The 22227-nt window shown below is 36.3% G+C and overlaps 1 protein-coding gene across 4 annotated transcripts in view; it reads left to right on the forward strand.

Annotated features, from left to right (window-relative positions):
• Positions 1 to 20789, forward strand: part of MYBPC3 (myosin binding protein C, cardiac) — a 73028-nt gene extending 52239 nt beyond the window's left edge. For all 4 annotated transcript variants that reach the window (XM_014950232.1, XM_014950231.1, XM_014950230.1 and 1 more), the window contains 7 exons: positions 7634 to 7829; positions 13087 to 13226; positions 14154 to 14313; positions 14972 to 15108; positions 17560 to 17746; positions 18830 to 18872; positions 19417 to 20789. In XM_014950232.1, the coding sequence (XP_014805718.1) occupies positions 7634 to 7829; positions 13087 to 13226; positions 14154 to 14313; positions 14972 to 15108; positions 17560 to 17746; positions 18830 to 18840 (831 nt within the window). In that variant the 3' untranslated portion in view covers positions 18841 to 18872; positions 19417 to 20789. The remainder of the gene's footprint in view (positions 1 to 7633; positions 7830 to 13086; positions 13227 to 14153; positions 14314 to 14971; positions 15109 to 17559; positions 17747 to 18829; positions 18873 to 19416) is intronic.
• The last annotated feature ends 1438 nt before the right edge of the window (positions 20790 to 22227 follow it).

The following is a 22227-nucleotide window of genomic DNA, read 5'->3' on the forward strand; positions in this document are numbered from 1 at the left end:
CAACTCACGAATTGTATAAAAACGATTGCACAATTTTCTTATGTTTACATGTACCCAAGCCCATCCTCTTTGATGTTTTGTCTTATTTGTGCTATAAGCAATATTACAAATTATTAAAAGCTTTGTATTTAATGTACTAATGCTTAACTGCAGAGCGTCCCAAAATCTGGTTGCCACGCCACCTCAGACAGACTCTGGTGAAGAAAGTGGGTGAAACAATCAATATCGTGATTCCTTTCCAGGTATGTATCACCTTTTATTTTGCCATGGTTATTTATCATTATTCACTTAAAGCAGTTTCCCTTACGCAAGTTCCCGTTGCTTCACTGCTTAAGCAGTATTACATAAAGTATGGCTGATGATATAAACAATGCTCTCAAAGATTAAAGAAAGAAGGAAAAGAAAAATCACTCTTCTTTCAGTCACAATTTTTATTTTTACTGTCAGTTTCTTCTGTAATCCCTCCTTTTGGGGAAGAAGAACAAGTGCATGCTGTAAGCATGTGCAAGCCCATTCTTGCTTATTGACCATAGGACATATCTTAAAGACGGAAGTAAACAAAAGCATAGGAATTCAACCAGCTGCTCTTCTAGAGCCAAATTACATGTTGTTACTGGGTAACTACTTTGCCACAATCATGTATGTTCATTTCTGAAAGGTCAACTATAAGAATTAGAATTTGTATGTAAACAGAATATCACAATTGGTCCTATGTAGGAGCTATGAGTATACGAAGAATAGCTTGGCTATTACTGCACATGAGCTCAAGGCATAAAAAACACAGCATGCTGAGGATAATCAAGCGCCTGCACGTAACTACATATGCCACATGCAAGACTATGATATCAATACAGTGAAAGAATTAGCATGTGAATGGAAAAGGTTTTCCGAGTGAGACATAGGAAAAGAAACTGGAGATTCTGGCTCTGACAGAGATATCCTCTGTAATAATAGATATAGCATTTAATCTAGTCCTCATTTATAATTTAAGGAAACTAAAATTTCTTTGTTGTCCCCAGCTGTCACTTATGAAAAGGTAATCATTGCTATTAGTGAAGAGTTTTTAAATTCTCATGTAAAAGATGCTGAAGATATGGAAAAACTTTTTTTTTTTTAAGAAAGGGAGACGTGTACACATTACTTATATATTTTTGTTTGAGCAGTACCAGCAGAGGAAAATAAAAAATAATCTACACAAGAGCAAAATCTATGTAAAATAAAATATGCATGTCTTTCGCCCTGTGGTTACCAGGTTACATGAAAAGTTGTTTTTTTAAAAAGATATATCTAATCAGTAAACAGTTGCAAGCCAACAGTTACATGAAAAGTTTCTTTTTCACAAAGATATATCTAATCAGTAAGCAGTTGCAAACCAGTATGTGGAATAACTGCTCTGAATTGCATGCTTGCACTACTTTGACATAATCACATGCTTATTTTTTTCTTTCACGTTTCTTCTCTCCAAAAATGCTAAAATGGCCCCTTCACTGAGGTCTAGCTACATGCACTATTCAAGATTTTGCATCTGGTATTTTTGAGTTACATAAGTCTTAAAAAAAAAATTAAACAAATAGGTATTTTTGGTGCTTTGATGTCTGAATTGAAGAAAATTTGTGCAAAATTGACACGCCGTCCCATAAGAAGAGGAACTGACAAAATTTAGCATTTTATAAATTTTTTTTATGATCCACTATATAACCATCTTCCCAGCAAAACCATCCACCTCTTTTGCTTAGAGCAATATTCCCAGAGACTTGCCCGTTCTTCACCCTGCTCCCCTCAGCAGTCCTAGCTGACATGTCCTCAGTTCCCCGGGCCACAGAAAGTACATGCAGCAACTAATCCAGAGCTCCACTTATCCCACCTGATCATTCAGTTGTTGCCAAACGAAACAGATAAAGACCAAGTCTTCCCTGACTTTTCCACGGTGGGGACAGTAACTGAGGTTTCAGTATTTCACCCTGTCATCACTTTTCACAAAACTGTACTAAGCTAATCTTAGACATTTCCAGTGCACTGTCACATTTACTTGAAATGAACCAAGTGATTCAAAAGTTGTTTGAATAGCTGACAGACAAATGGCATTGGTAGGAAGGCACCCAAATCTGGCATTTCAAATGCAACAGACTTTCCCAAGACCTGCTGTCAGTGTAACCTGCTCGGTTGTAAATATGTAACTGAGATCTGCTACTAAATTTGTTTACAGTAGCCAAATACCTTTGAAAATACTTAAGAGAACTAACTACTCCCGAACTGTATAAAAGCGTTCGCACAATTTTCTTATGTTTACAAGTACCCAAGCCCCTCCTCTTTGGTGTTTTGTCTTATTTGTGCTATAAGCAATATTACAAATTATTAAAAGCTTTGTATTTAATGTACTAATGCTTAACTGCAGAGCGTCCCAAAATCTGGTTGCCACGCCACCTCAGACAGACTCTGGTGAAGAAAGTGGGTGAAACAATCAATATCGTGATTCCTTTCCAGGTATGTATCACCTTTTATTTTGCCATGGTTATTTATCATTATTCACTTAAAGCAGTTTCCCTTACGCAAGTTCCCGTTGCTTCACTGCTTAAGCAGTATTACATAAAGTATGGCTGATGATATAAACAATGCTCTCAAAGATTAAAGAAAGAAGGAAAAGAAAAATCACTCTTCTTTCAGTCACAATTTTTATTTTTACTGTCAGTTTCTTCTGTAATCCCTCCTTTTGGGGAAGAAGAACAAGTGCATGCTGTAAGCATGTGCAAGCCCATTCTTGCTTATTGACCATAGGACATATCTTAAAGACGGAAGTAAACAAAAGCATAGGAATTCAACCAGCTGCTCTTCTAGAGCCAAATTACATGTTGTTACTGGGTAACTACTTTGCCACAATCATGTATGTTCATTTCTGAAAGGTCAACTATAAGAATTAGAATTTGTATGTAAACAGAATATCACAATTGGTCCTATGTAGGAGCTATGAGTATACGAAGAATAGCTTGGCTATTACTGCACATGAGCTCAAGGCATAAAAAACACAGCATGCTGAGGATAATCAAGCGCCTGCACGTAACTACATATGCCACATGCAAGACTATGATATCAATACAGTGAAAGAATTAGCATGTGAATGGAAAAGGTTTTCCGAGTGAGACATAGGAAAAGAAACTGGAGATTCTGGCTCTGACAGAGATATCCTCTGTAATAATAGATATAGCATTTAATCTAGTCCTCATTTATAATTTAAGGAAACTAAAATTTCTTTGTTGTCCCCAGCTGTCACTTATGAAAAGGTAATCATTGCTATTAGTGAAGAGTTTTTAAATTCTCATGTAAAAGATGCTGAAGATATGGAAAACTTTTTTTTTTTTAAGAAAGGGAGACGTGTACACATTACTTATATATTTTTGTTTGAGCAGTACCAGCAGAGGAAAATAAAAAATAATCTACACAAGAGCAAAATCTATGTAAAATAAAATATGCATGTCTTTCGCCCTGTGGTTACCAGGTTACATGAAAAGTTGTTTTTTTAAAAAGATATATCTAATCAGTAAACAGTTGCAAGCCAACAGTTACATGAAAAGTTTCTTTTTCACAAAGATATATCTAATCAGTAAGCAGTTGCAAACCAGTATGTGGAATAACTGCTCTGAATTGCATGCTTGCACTACTTTGACATAATCACATGCTTATTTTTTTCTTTCACGTTTCTTCTCTCCAAAAATGCTAAAATGGCCCCTTCACTGAGGTCTAGCTACATGCACTATTCAAGATTTTGCATCTGGTATTTTTGAGTTACATAAGTCTTAAAAAAAAAATTAAACAAATAGGTATTTTTGGTGCTTTGATGTCTGAATTGAAGAAAATTTGTGCAAAATTGACACGCCGTCCCATAAGAAGAGGAACTGACAAAATTTAGCATTTTATAAATTTTTTTTATGATCCACTATATAACCATCTTCCCAGCAAAACCATCCACCTCTTTTGCTTAGTTTTTTATGATCCCCTATATCACCATCTTCCCAGCAAAACCATCCACCTCTTTTGCTTAGAGCAATATTCCCAGAGACTTGCCCGTTCTTCACCCTGCTCCCCTCAGCAGTCCTAGCTGACATGTCCTCAGTTCCCCGGGCCACAGAAAGTACATGCAGCAACTAATCCAGAGCTCCACTTATCCCACCTGATCATTCAGTTGTTGCCAAACGAAACAGATAAAGACCAAGTCTTCCCTGACTTTTCCACGGTGGGGACAGTAACTGAGGTTTCAGTATTTCACCCTGTCATCACTTTTCACAAAACTGTACTAAGCTAATCTTAGACATTTCCAGTGCACTGTCACATTTACTTGAAATGAACCAAGTGATTCAAAAGTTGTTTGAATAGCTGACAGACAAATGGCATTGGTATAAGCTCTTGTCACCTGAAGGCTAACAAAAAATGCTAAAATCTATCCATCAACACCAAATTTTAGCCTGAGAACAAAAGCAGAAGACTTTAATTCAAAAGGTATTTTTTGAGTTAATTAAATTTCTAGAAGTACCGAAATTCAGCTATAGCTACAATTCTTAATACTGCAAAAGCAATTTAGAATTTGCAAAACTGGGAACCTTTCAAAAACAAGAAAGCAAAAAGAACATTTCACTTTACATTTTGAAAAAGTTTAAATGACCAACTATTTCTCTTAAAAAAAAAAAAGTCTCTGAGTAGATATGATTGCCATCTTCAAATTACAGAAAGGATATAGGAGAAAAATACCTAAATGCAGCAATTACCATGAATCCTGAGCTAGGGAACATGAGCAGGCAGAATATTATCTAACTAAATTGTAAGTCAGTGTCTTCTACTATTTACAGTTTCTGTGCAACCCTGCTAGTGACTTCTGTGGTTACTACTTTGCCAATTAACATTGAAACTCTATTGAACACCTTGTCAAGTTATCCCGGGTTAAACACTACTTGCAAATCTATGCAAATCTTTCAATTAAAAAGTACTGAAAAGAACAAATACAACATTATTACTAACCCTTTTCTGTTGAGTGCATTAACCCTGGTGGGACATTCTGCTGAAAGATAGGGAATCGACACATTCTTGTTTCAAAATTCACCAGGTGGGCACATGATTGAAGGGATTTATGTCTTGTTAGTGGATAAGTGTCACAGTATTACTGAGCAGTCTTCTTGCCCATCATGTATGTGGGAGTATAACCATTTAAAAAGCATTTAAATTGGTTCTTCACCTGCACTAAACTCCCTGAAGTTTCTCTGGTGTATTATTTACCCAGTCACTCACTGTTCTCTCTCAAATTACCTATCACACATTGCAGAAATCCAATCCTCCAAGATAAGTATTAGGAACGTACTTTCTATCTGTTTGTGCTTTTCACAGTCTATAAATATGAGTATATGAAAACCAACACTGAATAATTGCAATCTTTCACTGGCACTCATAGCACCTCAAAAAAGGAGGTGCTGTGAGTGAACATATCGGACCAACCGCACTAGAACACCAGCAGTAGCAAAGCTTAATTTCTAGTCAAGACATTGCTTATGATAAAGATAATGCTATGGTTTCTCATGGTCATTTTTGCCATGATATTTAGGGCCAGATCCTCTATTTGCTTTGTTATTCAATCGATCTAGAACGATTAATTCTTGTAATTAGTCTGAAAACCTAGCCAACTATTTGTCTTGACAAATTAGAAAGTTAAATAAAATTTCCACGTATAATTACGTAATTTTAAGTAGATTGGTTTTATTTTGAAAGCATTCCCCTTGCCAAAATTTTCAAGGAGAATCCTCATATGATTTTACAATATACATATATATGTGGAAAGTAAAATAGAGTCAATTGTCAAGTTCACCAATAATCAGACATGGGTATGGAAAAAACCCCCACCACATCTTTTAACTTAATCAATAACTTCTACTCTACCTTCCTCCTAATAGGTTTTTGTAAGGCTTCTATGAAATGAGACCAGAGTGAAGGTACACTAGACCTGGACAAAGTAATCTTGTAAATAATATTTCAGAGATAGAGGCCTGAGGTGACTATAATCCTTAGCAGAAAGGAGTAAGAAAGTAGTTAGCAGATGGGGAAAATGGAAGATTCAAAATCACTGCTCATTCAAGGTTTATTATCTGCCCTGATATAAAAACAATTACAATACAGCTGATGATTCAGATGCCAGAGAAAAGAGCATCTATTAGGGAATGGCAATTTCAGTCCTTTAAGTGTAATTTTGGACAGATCTTGGCCTGAATCTTATATAAGTTTTATAAGAAGTAGATTTTTTTTTTCCCTAATACCACAGAAAACTAAAATGATGCTGCACAGACTTTAAGAGCAAATGTCAGACAAACCTGAAACAACAGTGCAACAAAGCACGAAGATTTATTTTTATTCTGTGTACCTTTAGCACCTAAACCAAGAGTCTGAGTAGCCTAATTTCCCTCTGCAGCCTAAGGAAAAAGACACTGTCTTACAGAGTCTTCTCGACAACCAGTGAATCGAGGATCCTTCTCGAGGTGCTTGGTCTGCTGTTTACTGAGGGCAGAGGGCTGTTAGTGTCCTAATTTCAGTGCCTCAGACTTCAGCTCCAGGGCAACCTAAGCTTGGATGGTCTCACTTTCCCTCCCCACCCGTTAGAGCCACTCCTGGCAGTTGTCTAGCCCTGTGCTGCCCTGTTTCACCATGTTCATCTGGCAGAAACTTAAAAAAAACCAACAAGTTATTTTCTGCTAGAATGACTATAAATATGGTTACTAAATAAGATATGGCCATTTTTATGTTTTCTGGGGACTCCTGGTTTGGAGCTGTACTGTGGACATAGTTCTCAAACAACTTTTGAAGAAGTAAATATTATCTACTAATTTTCCTGGAAACAGCTGAGCGATAGCGATGTAAACCACAGTATCTTACTGATTCTACAAAGTCATCTTCCATGGGTGTAGCAACTCTGACTGCTTGGGCTGGCAGTCACCAAAACAATTTTTGCAATGCAGAAAGAATTACACAGTAAGTGTCACATCCAAGACTTCAAGAGTATAACAGTTTTTGAAAGATGCTAAAAATGCCTAGGGATAGAGAATCAAATGTTTTAATGGGAGAAGAAGGGGAGGATGGGGGGGAAGCTAATGAACTCTTCAGATATTAAAGAATTCTGTTACTTAATCAGAGCAAGCCAGATCAACTGTTGGCTTCACAGATACCTGGGAAAGAGTACCAGACCAGCAGAAGTATGTTTTTTTTCTGGATTTTTTCTCAATATAATTTCAATCTCTTCTCTAACTAAATGGCATCCTCAGGGCATGGTGCCATTAAACCACACAGCTGGGAGAAAATATTTGTCTGTAAGAAGAAAGAAAGTATTTAGAGAGTTTACTATCTCAACTCTGCATATTAAGTCAGGCTTTCTAGATTTATAGATCACTAAAAAAAACTCAGGGCATGGTGCCATTAAACCACACAGCTGGGAGAAAATATTTGTCTGTAAGAAGAAAGAAAGTATTTAGAGAGTTTACTATCTCAACTCTGCATATTAAGTCAGGCTTTCTAGATTTATAGATCACTAAAAAAAACAAAAATGAAAAATGGAAATCTATTATAGACTAAAAAAAAAAAAGAAAAAATAACCTTATTTTCTCTTCAGGGTAAACCAAGACCCAAAATCATTTGGATGAAAGATGGTCAAACTCTAGACTCCAAAGATGTGGGAATTCGGAACAGCAACACGGACACAATCCTTTTCATCAGGAAAGCAGAGCTTCATCACTCAGGAGCGTATGAAATCACTCTTCAGATAGAAAACATGACTGATAAAGTTGCAATAACAATACAAATCATAGGTAAGAACCTGACAACCTCAAAACTAATATTGTACAAAAGAAAATAGTAGCCACACTGAAGTAATCCAAAGATCCAACTACTTCAGAATCCCTTCTCTGACAACGGTCGATAGCAGATGACTAGGACAAACGTCAACACAGGGCTACCATGTCACTATATTTTACTAGAATAGTTTCCCAGCTTGAAAGGATATGTGTCCTAGAAACTTTCTGAAGGAGAGGGATTATCTGTGTGTCCCATAGCTCTTGAGGGATTTTTTTTTTTTCTTGCATCATTTTATCCAGTTTTATAATCCAGATCTAGTTTCAGAATCCAAGGAAACTTTCTGAAGGAGAGGGGTTATCTGTGTGTCCCATATCTCTTGAGGGATTTTTTTTCTTGCATCATTTTATCCAATTTTATAATCCAGATCTAGTTTCAGAATCCAAATACCCTTTTGTAAGAAACTGCAGTTTAAGAGCATGTACCTCTTTAAGTCTCTCTCCTGCTAATCTCATTTGATTTCCAGCTTTGTACCAGAAAAAAAAAAAACACACCAAAAAACACATGAATAATCATTTATTCACCTTTTGCATGCTACTTATATTTTACAGCCTTCGGTCACTCTCCTCAGTTAACTTTCTCACATTTTAGATTTTTTATTTTCAAAAAGATGCCCTTCTGTATCTTTGATCATCTTTATCACCCTTCTTTCTATCGCTTTGAGAGTGATAGAATGAATATGAGATTCTAGTGTTCTTTGCAATAGCCACACTGTTCTCAAGGTAGGAAATACTAACCTGGAATGGATATACTCTTACTGGGTGTCCTGAGCAGATAAGGACAGTGAAGATAAAATCATTGCACTAATACACTGTTCCAAGAATTAGAAATGACAAGTCACAGTATTATGAATTTGGAAAATTCACATTTAATGCCTTACTCTGTTAAGACTGTCTAGTTAGCTTGAGGCTTAGTGAAGGCTTACTCTCTATTATACAATTTCTAGTCTCTTTCCTAGTGTCATTTTAAAGGGATGCACTGCCAAGTATCAGTAACTTCCCTTGGGCTTTTGCAAGAGATATTCTGAGATCTTGCCTACTCAGATTTCCTTAATGCTCAGCCAGAGCTCTTCTATTTCCCCTCATTACAGCTCTACATAACGTTCTTGATAATTGCTTTCCTTTCTCTTTCCACACTCTTTCACACTGTCACCCCAAATTTCCTCCAAGGTATCAATACATTTTTAGAATATGTATTTTGGCACAAAAAGAGTATTTAACCATAGCTCCTCATGCTTTGGAATTAAGACGTAACGCTGACTGTATTCTGCTTAAAGTTTTATAAAATAATGTTGGCAGAATGGGTAAGCAGTGGTGCCAACAGCAAGCAAGAAAGGCGTAACAAATTGGAGCAAATATGTCTTAATACCACCAGCTGCTTCTGCTTAAGAGGATGGCTGCAATTCAGCAACAGTAAAATAAGTAAATTGCAGCTAAAACGAATCCCAAGGGACTGGATAAAGGGGAGTAATGCACCCTCCACACCAAAATACCTTTCTAAAACCGGTTAGTGACTCTAGATTCTAGCACATTGCTCTTACAGCGTAGTACGAAGTATCATCCACCCATTGTTTGATACTGAAGAAAGGCATACAAACACATACATGTATTATAGTCAAAGAGTTATTTCATACAGAAAATGAAAGTCTGGAAAAAAAAAAAAAGGCAACTAGTTTTAGCACACAAATTAATACCTGTCAGAGTTGGAGGACAGATATTAAACTTTTTACTTCTTGAGCAGCTTGCTCAACTGAAAGGGAATACATAAATTTCATTTAATACCTGGCCAAGAAGGGAAAGGGTCTGCAACACACTCAGGTACTTCTGCGACCAAGGCATCTAGTCTGATTGTTGATCCTGTAATTCTTTCATCAGATCTCCCTCTTTTCAATCCTGTCAACAGGATTGTTTGCTCTCTAGATTCTATATTCTCTTGGTAGGAGAGAAATAGAGGTGATTCAGGCACCTATACTATACTAATAATAAGGATTTAGGTGCTGTAGAATGGCACGTGGAAAAACCAATTCTGCTTTCAGAGCCATAATAAATCAATCAGTGATTTTTTGTGGTGTCTGTTCATCAGCTAACTTCCCTTAGCAAACATCTACTTGATGAAGCAACGATGCTTGTAGCTTCAGCCTTTATCTTTTTGGGACTACGGCAACAATGCAGGTAACCAAAACTTTGTTGCTATGATGAATTGCCTGTCAGTTCCAAACAAGAAGACACACTTCTGTTACTACTATCATTTGCCCTTATTGCCAAAACAAGTGTTGCCATTGATCTACCAGGTGTAGCCTCTTACTATGGGAATATAGTATATTTCAATTACTTATAGAAAGATCTTAAATAAAGAAAATATCTCCAATCTCCAAAAAATACAGTACCCTCAACTTTTTTCCCCCCTCTACGTGAATCAATGAACGGCACCTTCCACTGTGCCTTCTACTGACCAAAGCAAACCTCAGCTCTCTATTATTGTGGTTTGTTGTTTTTTGTTGTTTTTTTTTTTTAACTGAAATTATTTATGGTTCTCATTATTTATTATTTGAAAATGTGAGTGCTAATTTCTTTTTTAAAGATCATTCATACTTTGTCTCATCTTCCGATTCTATAAGAGTCAGTGATATGCAAAAATCCTCAGATGAGCTTGTGCTGAGGCCAGCAGAATATTTTCCCAGAATATAAGTCCCCACTGTAACACAGTGCCCTACAGAGGAAAATAATTTGCTACAGATACATCACTAGGATTAACTCTTCCCATCCTCTGTTCAAATTATCAAATAGAGATGTACCAGTTAGTACTGAGAAAAAAAAAAACATTCTACAAAGGAATTTTGAATAGATATTCTTGCAGATTGCACTACCCCATCATGCAGATTGCACTATCCCATCAAACCACAAAGACCAGGAATATAACAATCCATTTAGCAAATGTATTCTTCTCTACCTTTTGTAAGGCTGTCCTTTACAAAGCCTGACAAGTATTGAGGCTTTCAGTACACTCTTCTTCTTTATTCTACCTATGCCACCACAGGTAGACGTAATAATTTATTAAAAAGGGATTATTTAATACATCGTTGAGTTGTTATCACATTAATCTGATAGCAGGTTAAGGCTTAAAATGTTTTTATCTTCTTAATAAAGTCATATTCTGAAATTGTTCGCCCCACAAAATAATATCTATATCTATGTACATAAACACATACCTAAGAATACACACATTCCTGAAGTCTAGCTCTTCCAATAGATTACTGAATTAACAAATGACCTGCCATCCCATTGTTTTTAGTTTTGAAGGAAAGTTCCCAGATAATTGCTTTGGGGTAACTAGGAGCAATAAGGCACAGGCTACAGATGTATCTGTCCAGTGAGGCCTCCCCAAAAATTGTACTTTTTTTTCATTGCACCTAAGACTGTGGTTTTCTTCCATTTATCAATCTCTTCCTGTAGGATTTAAACCAACTACCATCACCAAGACGTCCACAGTTTTTGACAAATCATTGTGTAAGCATCCCTTTAAAAGAAAAAACAACTGTTGTGTAAATATATCTGTAGGTAAGCTCACAGGAAAAGCACTTGTAAAATTAGGCAGATACTGTGGAGGGTTATAAGAGTAGGTAGACCTGAAAATAATTAAGAAATTGCTAACCATCACAAAAACTGTGTACTATTAGATTTTAATACACTTATTCAGGGCTTGTAGAGCTTTGCCCGCTGAGACTGTTGCAGTTTTCATATCCACGCAGGTATTCACAGGTAGTAACGAAAGTTCTTATCCTCAAATCAGATTAATTGATATAGCAACAAATACATTTCCATATCTTCATAGGCAATGCTGTTCATTTGACAACACATTACCATTCCCTACTTCAGAAACACGGAAGAAAGCAAGTTTTACCTGAAACTGGTAGCTGTTTAGAAACACAGATGATGACAGCTTTTTCTTTGAAATGCTAATGCAAGAGAGGAAGGAAGAGGAAAATAAATGGAATGAGGGCAATGCATTCCATATTCCTTATTGAACTTCATGCAGTGTTCTAGCTGGCTCCGGTGCCCATTTCAAGGACAAAAGGGTTAAAGCTAAATATAAAGCAGTCTTTGACCCCAAAGTATACCAGTGAAAAGAGAATCAGCACGTTATGCTTTGACATCGAAACTCACACTTCCCCTAATAACAGACAAAGGCTGGTTTATTACCAGTTTGCGTATCCTTTAAGGAATTAAATTACAAGCAACCTGTAATTACATTCCTTTGTGCTTTGCTCATCTTCAAACCTATATCCATCAGATTCCTACCATTGTCTTCATTTTTTCCAGTTTAGCTACAAAAAAGGGGAGACAATTTCCATTCAGCTACCTAAAATGATCCTGAACTATCCTTCACTAAATCTCAAGACCATCTACCACTGCCTAATGATCATCTCGCCAACGTGCCCTGTAACTGTTAGCAACAATCTAACATCTCAAATAGGAAAATTAGCAGCTTCAAGTCAAAACATACAGAAACATCACTTAATAAATGTAATTTAAACTTTACAGAATTTGTAAACAACATCAGTATAAATACGAATGATCCTTAAAAGAAGGAAAAAAGAAAATTATCATTTTATAGTATGTATCTCCAAGTATCTCAAAATGGACGTAGATTTCTGTACCTCTTTGAAAACGTTTGTTTTTGCTCTACTCATTACAGAGGAATATCACTAGTGGGCAAATTAACAAGCACTGAGGCAAGAGGAAAAACAATCAGGTATAGCCCCAAATTGCTGGCCTTCCTTAGCTGAGAAAAAAATATACCCAGTTGCCTTTGTTGTTCATATTACTCTCAGTATATCTAAACGGCTGAGAAATTGTACTGAGGTAACAAAGAAAGTAATAAAACTGTAGTAAAAGAGTTAATCACAATCATCCAAACACCACAAATTTCTTATTCCATTTTAGGAAAGAGCTCATCTGGTTCTTGTGTTGCTAATTCTACTGTGCTGTCTGTTTCTCAGTAGGTTTCAGGCCTCCCAGAAAAGTATTAAGAGGGCATTTGAAAATTTCCCAACTTTCCAGTTTACAGTTTCAACTTCACAAATAATGAAGTATATTGCTATGGAACAATTATAGATTGCTATCAAGCTCTGTTTTTTCCCTGCATGGGAGGAAATGGCAAAGCTCTTCGATCTTGAACCAGAAGCTATGGGCTTTTTTCATGTCTCCTCTGCAGATAAGCCTGGTCCTCCTCAGAATATAAAGCTTGTAGATGTTTGGGGATTTAATGCAGCCCTGGAGTGGACACCTCCACAAGACGACGGCAATGCACAGATTTTGGGCTACACAGTCCAGAAAGCTGACAAAAAGGCAATGGTAAGAAATTGCACTGAATCAGTGACTTTGTATGGGGTTCAAACTACTACCTGCTCTGGGAACACAGAGACCTGAGGAAAACAGCTAAATTCATGACCCTCAGTTGTGTGCCCAAGATGTCCTATGGCATATCAGAGGCAATTAAGCACTGAAGAATAGAATCTAAAAAGAACCAAAAGGCTAAGTGTAGTGCTATATAAAATGCCCAGTAGAAAATGTAAAGAGAGACCTAGACTGTCTCACCTCTGGTGTTGACCGGACAGACAGCTCTACTCGCAAGGTGGGATTATGTGTTTTATTTGAAATTATAGTTTTCACAAACGCAGGAAAAAACTGAAGGGGAGGGAGGAAGAATTAGACTTGAACTCCAATGCTGGGCATAAGTGTTATGTGTGTCTGTCAAACTGGAAAACATCTTTCTTATGGAAGTCCCCATCAAGTAATCATGTTCTGAGGACACATCCTGTATCGGGTTCGCCAGATACGAGTAGGGCTAAAGTGTAAAGGGACTTTTTGTGTTTGTTTTTTTTTTCCTCAAAACGCAAGTATTCATTCAACTGTCATGCCAGCCAGAAAATAAAAGTAAAAAAAAATAAAATAGATCAGCTGCTCTTCCCGGAAAGCAACGTAATATTCATTTCACAGGCTAGTGTTAAATACCTGTCTACCTGTCTTCTCCTTGTAGCAACTTTTTTTTTTCCCCTCAAAATGCAAGTATTCATTCAACTGCCATGTCAGCCAGAAAATAATGAAACAAAATAGATCAGTTGGTCTTCCCAGAAAGCAACATAATATTCATTTTGCAGGCTAGTATTAAGTACCTGTCTACCTGTCTTCTCCTTGTAGCAGGAAGGATCTCTCTATACCAAAACTAGCACCATGTCTGACCTCTCTTGCATCTTTCTAAACAGCATAGTCTTGTTACAGGAATGGTATACTGTTTTTGATCACTATCGTCGCACAAACTGTGTAGTGTCAGACCTGATTATGGGAAATGAGTATTTTTTTCGAGTCTTCAGTGAAAATTTGTGTGGATTGAGTGAAACTGCTGCAACAACCAAAAATCCTGCCTATATCCAAAAAACAGGTAACATGTTTTTCAAAACAAATATCACGAAAGGCACTAAATACCAGAAGTAATACATTGGTAAATGGAAAAATACAGCATTACTTAGATGCACCACCACAGATAGTCCATTATTTACTAACTAGCTGTTATAAAGTATTTTAGGATCAGGAGCCCTTGGATAAATGGAAAAATACAGTATTACTTAGATGCACCACCACAGATATTCCGTTACTAACTAGCAGTTATAAAGTATTTTAGGATCAGGAGCCCTTACTTAGGCAGATCTCCTGAACTAACACAAAGATCTGTTCAAAAATACTTAATCACACGGTCTTCTTAAACTATATTATTTTAAGAAAATAATACAACTGGGGGGGGGGTTACATTTACATTCCGGGGTTAAAAGTTTAAGATGTCTGTGGTGAAGACTTCCCCTGCAGACATATGGCTTTTGTATTTTTAACAGAAACCAAAAACCCATGATTGCCAGGACCTTTAACTAAAGCATTAAACATCAGATGTATTTTAGAGTGAATTTAAAGATTTGTTATATCATAAATGCCATAACTTTGAAGCTTCTCTAAATCACACAGGAAAGTTAAATGACAAATAGATTGTACAAAAGTCAACAGGACTGAAACCACAGCTCTTACTATTTTGTTTCTTTGAATTGCAGGCACCACTTACAAGCCACCTAGTTACAAAGAACATGACTTCTCCGAACCTCCTAAATTCACTCACCCTTTAGTAAACCGCTCTGTGATTGCAGGATACAACACCACGCTCAGCTGTGCCGTAAGAGGAATCCCCAAGGTACAGATTAACTCAACTGTCATTGATACTCTTGCAAAACGCCAAGATGCTGCCTTAGAATTCATGTCAGTTCAGTGTGATTGCAATATAACGTGATTTAATATATTATTACGTAAAGGTCACCCAATTATCTCCCCCCTCACTCATAACTGAGGCACATGATGCAAGCATTGGAGTAAGTAAAGCAGAGGACAGGACAGCCATTGCTTATGCTAGCACCATGCCATTGAAAACGCACCACTTGTACATAAAAATCTACTCACTCAAGAAAGTAATCAACAGTATCTTCTCACAATGTATATTTTGTTCTCTCCAGTCTTTCAAGAAAACAGCAGCTAATGTAATGTACTATTCCATTAACCTAAATGATACATAGCAACACCAGTTTTTCCTGTTATGTCAATACATCCACATAATTCTGTGTGTGAAGTTTGGGGGCTTTTTTTAAATCTCACCGGAATATTTTCTCAGTCTAAGTAGAGTACAAAAATATGTACGTTTTTGTCAGGGTCAGGAACAAGCAGTAAGAACTGTATCAGCTAGGAGCTAAATTTAGGTTTCTCAAAAAAAGGGAAATAGGCTTTTTGTCTGCAGTGAAGGAATTTACCATATTATGACATAACCTTGTAATAAATTTAAATTAGAACATTCACAAAAAAATGCAGTACCCTTTTCCCTTCCCCTTCTGGCTGCTTATTTTCAGCTCCTCTCCCTTCCCCACGCCTGTACAAGGATCTGACAGCTACATAATTGTAAGATAATTGCTCAAAGTTAATTTTAACTCAAAAAAATAAAAAAAGCAGCATCTTAATGTAATAATTTGCTGCAGTTCATGGGATGAAAAAGGAGCTCCAAACAAAACTCAAATATGAAAAGGAAGCATACCCACATAAGTAGCTGCAAGATAACAAGAGCATCATAAAAGAAATTCCAGCAACTGTAGGCAAAAATCCATCCTCCAGTAGCTACCGCACCTTAGATTCATCCTGAAACGACAGTGTTAGTAATGATTTTCCCTCTTGGTTAACTGACCTTTTTGTGCATCTGGATCCACTTCACTCAGTTTCCATGGTTTTAAGAAGATTCTAAGAAACACTTTGTATTTTACACTTGTTAAATACAGTTGCCCCAGATTTTTGAATGTGAGCATGCTAGCTGTTTCTTCCATGTGAGCCTACAGGATGACAAACAGTCCTCATCACTCAGTACCCTCATAATCTTATAGCAGCTTTTCCAGATACGTTTTTGCACTTGCATTGTCAAAATTAACCTTAACAAAAAATTTCTGTACCCACACCAGAAATCTGCAAACAGGTCTTTTTCCACAGAGAGTGGCTTATGTTAATAGAGCTTTCCAATTCTGAGTAACTAGAGACTATGGAGTATACCTCAGATATGATCTGTACAGCAAGAAAGTTACCACCTCAAGCAGAGTCAACATTCATGCCCCAGTGGCAGCGTTGAAATAAAAGACGTATACTCAGAAAGATAAAGAAGCTATAGAAAAAGAAGCCAAAAAATTCTGAGGCAGGAAGAAAAATGCAGCTGACATTTTCTTTAAAGAAAATGAAGCCTGGGAACTCAGATGCACTGAATTGTGTATCACAGGTCAAAGACACAGCGATCCAACAGATGTGAACACAGTCTATAAAACGACACAATGGTCTGTTAAGTTTTTTTTTTTAATGGATGAAGAAACAAAAGATATTAATTCTGGAAGTAAAACAGATGAATACAGAGCTTGGTCTTCTACTCTTTAAAGCCTATTTCTTCACTATATGTACCAACAAGCTTGTAATAAACAAACAGTTTGCTTTATATCAGATCTTTCATTTTCAAAATTTCATTTATGAAAATTCAAGGCACATTTTCAGGTGCCAGAAAAAAACCCGCAATGACTTGAACTGATACAGAGCCAACCATTTTATTGCTCAGCTGAAGCCAACAGGAACTTGTTGAAATTCCTGAAGTTGCTAAAGATATAGTAAATGGTTTAGGAAATCCTTTCCCAGCCTAAACCTTGGCATCCCAAGTTGACCACCCAACATCCACAAACCTTTATGACACTTCTGTTCTAGTAATCTGTCAAGTTTATTTCCCCTCCTGTATCATACCTCAAGCGTTCAAATATATTTTAATGAGCACAATTAAATAACTCCCAAAGGAATGAATTTGTAGGGTGTTTTTTTTTAAATTACAATAGAATAGAGAACAGACCTATATTCTCCACATGCTGCTTGAGAGTTAAAGAAAATACTGAGCACTTGAATTATTACTTTCATGAGTTTGTACTGAATGAGAGGTTCCTTGAAAAATTATTAACGCTGCTGTGTAATTTACAGGCCTCATAATGCATAACCCCTTGATGGCTAAATTAAAGCTGCAAGGTCAGTGGTTAAGTCTTCCATTTTCTACCTTTTTATTTTAAAATTCTTCTTTTGTGTTCTTCAGCCAAAGATATTCTGGTACAAAAACAAAATGGATCTCTCTGGGGACGCCAAATACCGCATGTTCAGTAAACAGGGTGTGTTGACCCTGGAGATCCGGAAACCCACTCCATTTGACGGTGGCTGTTACACCTGCAAAGCTGTTAATGAGTGTGGTGAAGCTGAAATAGAATGCAGACTGGATGTCAGAGGTAATGAGATGGATCTTATGGATAACACTAATACTGCAATGAAGATTAAGAGATGAGTAACGGACAGATAAAAAAAACCCAACTGTCTATGTTTTTGTATATGGTATATATGTTGTAAATTGTATATGGTGGTATACCAATAGGTTGTTAATTACACTCACCAGAAAGGTTGTGGTTTTCATTTGAGACTGTTATGACAGAATCAGGTTGCTTACAATGTAAAATAGGTCTGACGGTGGACCATTATTATTTCTAGAAAAGATACTAAACACTGGAATGGAGGTCTACCTAAAAACACCGCATTCTGGATAATTTTATCATCCTTTGTGCCATACTCTCTAATTGAAAGTTTTAAATTAAGTCATTAGCTCTTAGACATACAGGAATGGTACTGCATGCTACATCACAAACATTTTTCAAACACTGATAATATATTTTGGTTGTCAAAAAGGCCAGGGGGAAAAAAAAAAAAAAAAATCACACATTTAAAGCACAGTAAGAAATATTTACTAAATATTTTTGGTAAATCTTCTGCTAGTGTACCTGTTTGTCAATACAAACCCATATAGCAACACTTTAAACACTTGTCAAAACCAGAAAAAGTTGTGCAAGCTGTATAACAGGCATTGATGGACATCCATCTTCAGCACAGCAAGCCTGAAGGTATTTCTACACCGCACAGAGTTCAGTATTTTACTCAGTGCTACATCAGGAATGTGTACACAGTACACCTTGTGGTGTTAGGAACCAATACCCTCATTGGATTACTATGATGATGAACTCAGACTAACAACTGTGAAATGTCTAGCTTGTCTATGCAGCAGCTAATTAAGACACATGACTTTTGGTTCAATGGCTAGCTCAAGCACTTCTGTTCAGTGCTATACTGTACCGTGGAGACATGCTTCAAAGCTTATTATTAATCATCTTCTGAAACTCGCTTTAGCAACATTAAAGATCCTTGGAATCATCAGGCAAAAGCAACTACTATCAAGCTTCCATATTTCACCTTCAGCACCCAATTTAAAATTAGCATCCTTCAATGTCTAATAATATTTTACTTTTTTTGTTTCCATTCTCCAGCACCTCAGTAAAGTTCTGAATTTCAACTCAACTGCAAGTCAAGGTATGAATCAAAATAATTCAGCTGGATATATCAGCACTAGCTGTTTGGTTAGATATAAGATTAAACAGTCATTAGATATTCATGTTATAGACTTTATGGAATTTCTATAACATTGGCGGGGTGTGGGTGTGCTTGGTTTTATTTCTGTTTTTTTGTTTTTTGTTTTTTGTTTTTTGTTTTTTTTTTTCAAAAATCATTGCCTGAACACAGTCCTGCAAAGTAACTTATGTGGTTTATTTTAAAGTCAGGATTTTGTGGGTCTCAGCCTTCAACAGGCCTTGTCAGTATAAAAAATCTGTAAGAATAACATAGTACTTCGTTGACTTTTTTTTCTTAACTCACCACAAGCACTTCCAAGACTGGCTTATTAATATAGACCTAATTAGCATCAACCCACATTACTTTAACCAAGCCAGCAGAGTTAAAAATACAATGCATCTAGAAGTATTATGTACATTTTAGACTTTTTTAAAGTGAAATAGATATAATAAACAATCAAGTAATATATTTGACAATAAATTCTTCTCCCTGTTCTCTGTTTCAGGACTGGAATGGAACTTGAAAAGAAGAAAATTGAAGAAATTAATGAAGAAAAAATTTAGTTACATTTAGGAGTCCTGCTCATCTTAAACGTCACTTAATATACGTGTACTAGGAGGCAGCAGTGTCTTGTAGTGTCCTGCTTACTCTGCATATTTTCAGACAGTATTTCCTCTTTTCATACATCTGTTTTAGTTACATTACTCCCATCACCATGTGAAGAAATTTAGGGAAATCAAGATAAAACATTACATAAATGTGTCTGAAAAAAAACGAGTTCTACAGTTATGCGCAAACCCAGTCTGTTCCTGATGTCTGAACAAACATAAATTCCCCACTGCTACAGTTCTCCCCATTTTCTCTTCTCAGAATTTCTTCATAAGAAACAAGTACTTCAGAATAATGAAACACCAAAATTATTTGTAATTTTAAAATCGCCTTTCATTATACTCATCTCTGCACAATAGAAAGTAACTTTCATTCCTACTACTTTTACTATCAGTGCTTGAAATACCCACCTTTGTGTTCTTGAGATCTTTGCAGAAACACATTCAAAACACATCTCTTTGGAATCTCTGGCTAAAGCTACTGTTCTGCTTTATACAGAAAATAGTTTCTTTGATATTTACTCACTACAGGCTTTTCTAGCTTTTAAACTGACACAACCATAGACTTCCAGTTATTAGATGTTTATGCAACCAATCATAGACATCACACTAATCTACAGATACAATCTTGTACAGCAGATGAAAGAGTGAAAGATGTAGGCAGGAAGATTATTTGCACATAAATAAAAATGTTCAAAACAAAAAGCTTGTGATGAATGCAGTAACTTACTTTCATTAAATGTTACTGAAGGCTTTTGATAGTCTATGAATGGTATGTATATATTTTGCAGATAATTTTGTCTAATTGACTGACACAACAGCATTTCTGGCTTTTCACCTACTAGTTTGAATAGTATTGGGAGGTGGGTTTGGACCTGCAGTAGCTGTTAGTAGTTTCTGGCTGGAAAGTACTTTCGTAGTAGTTTCGTGATCACAGTACAAGAGAAGGTGGGACGATGAAATTAATTCAGGAAGCATTGCCTTTTGGAAGGATCAACACAAAGGAACTAAGTAATACTACTCCCCTGCCTCCAACATGCCAGTTGAGAAGGCAAAGCATGTCTGACCCAGCACATTAGCTGTACTAAACAAGCAAATATGTCTTCATAATAAAAACACTGATGATAGTGAGATGTGTATTTTGATTATTTTGTTATGGTATCAGAACAAAGACAGGTACTCCTCTAAAACCAAAGTCAATTTATCCAAAGTTAACACTTGTCTGTTGCACATTATTATTCAATAAATAAATAAAAAGCCATGAAAAATATACAAACAAGTTTACACGGTTTTGAACTTTTATTCTCCAAGCAACACTATTGTTTAAAAAATAAGGCACATACCACAAATACAAGTCAGAGATGTTCTACGTTATAAAGAACCTACGACCAGAATGCAGTGGACTGAGATCATCATTAAAAAAGGCAGCTTACCCTATGGAAAATTAATTGCTATACCAAATACATTCTATTAGCAGAAAGGTGTTTCATGAAAGAGAGTAGACTTTCATTGGTCTGTTCCATGGCTGATACTGATCCTGAATGCATAGCTCACCAATTGCCCATTAATTCCATGTTGGTAAGAAATAAATAAATTATTTCCATCCCGATCTGTTTAGAACTATGCAAAGGGTGCAGTTTCTCCCAAATCGAGCCAAGTATCTCACAATTTTTCCCCATCACAACTGAAAGACTACTTGACAAAAAAAAATAAAATATATGGTTTAACTTCTTTTTTTCCCTGGGTGGAATCTCCTCTGATGCAAAAAATCAAACAAACTTATCTCTAAATGTCATGGCAAATATTCTTACCTTATAGATGTTAAGCACTATTAGAAAGAAGTATGCAAGGTAAAATCAACAGTAAAAGCATTATTAACATAGGTCATAAAGCTGAATAATTCTTATCTATTACCATTTTCTTTCAAGGATACTTTTAGCATATTAAGTGCCTTTCAAAGCTGACAGCAACGACTATCAGGAATAGTCCTACTGACTGAAGTCCTTTCAGTAGTTTTCCTGATACAAAAAACTGTTATTGCTCAGCTAAAAGATTTTTCCATGTGAATAGTATACGTAACTTTGACAAACACAACCTCTTCAGATCTATTCTTTCTATCCAGTTGAATATGAAATTGACTTCAACTTCTGATATCACCACAATTTTAACTTATAACCAATCAATTCAGCTTGCTTACTGCCAGTTCAGTGCACGTGCCTTTCCTTCAAAGAAATTACTAATAACCAGGAATGGAGATACTCAGATGCTTCAAATTAACACACTTAAGACTTAGCTGAAGCACAGGGATGTTGCAGAGCAATAGTAAAGGCACAGTATCATGCAGTGCAGAAATAGCACTTCACTTGTGTCATTTAGAAGAAACATCAACTATCCCAAAAATATTAAGAAATAACATAGGGGTACTCCCACTAGCTCAGTTCCCTCAGTGTGGCATTGCCTCCTAGCCAGTTAAACCCCCAGCTAACACTTCAGCTCAGCATCAATTCTTTTGTGTTTCATCCTGTATTTCAGCACTGCTGTATAAATATTGTAAATAAGCAATCCCGGCAATGGAAAGCTTCACTTAATACTCTTTATGAAAACCACAAGGTAGAATTAAACTGTCAAATGCAAGCAAGCCTTACCACAACTCCTCATTTCCTTTAGTTACTTGAGACTCTTGTAGCGCGCAAATCCCAGCTATTGTT

This window comes from Calidris pugnax, unplaced genomic scaffold, assembly GCF_001431845.1.
Source record: "Calidris pugnax isolate Ruff unplaced genomic scaffold, ASM143184v1 scaffold68, whole genome shotgun sequence".
Classification (NCBI taxonomy): domain Eukaryota; kingdom Metazoa; phylum Chordata; class Aves; order Charadriiformes; family Scolopacidae; genus Calidris; species Calidris pugnax.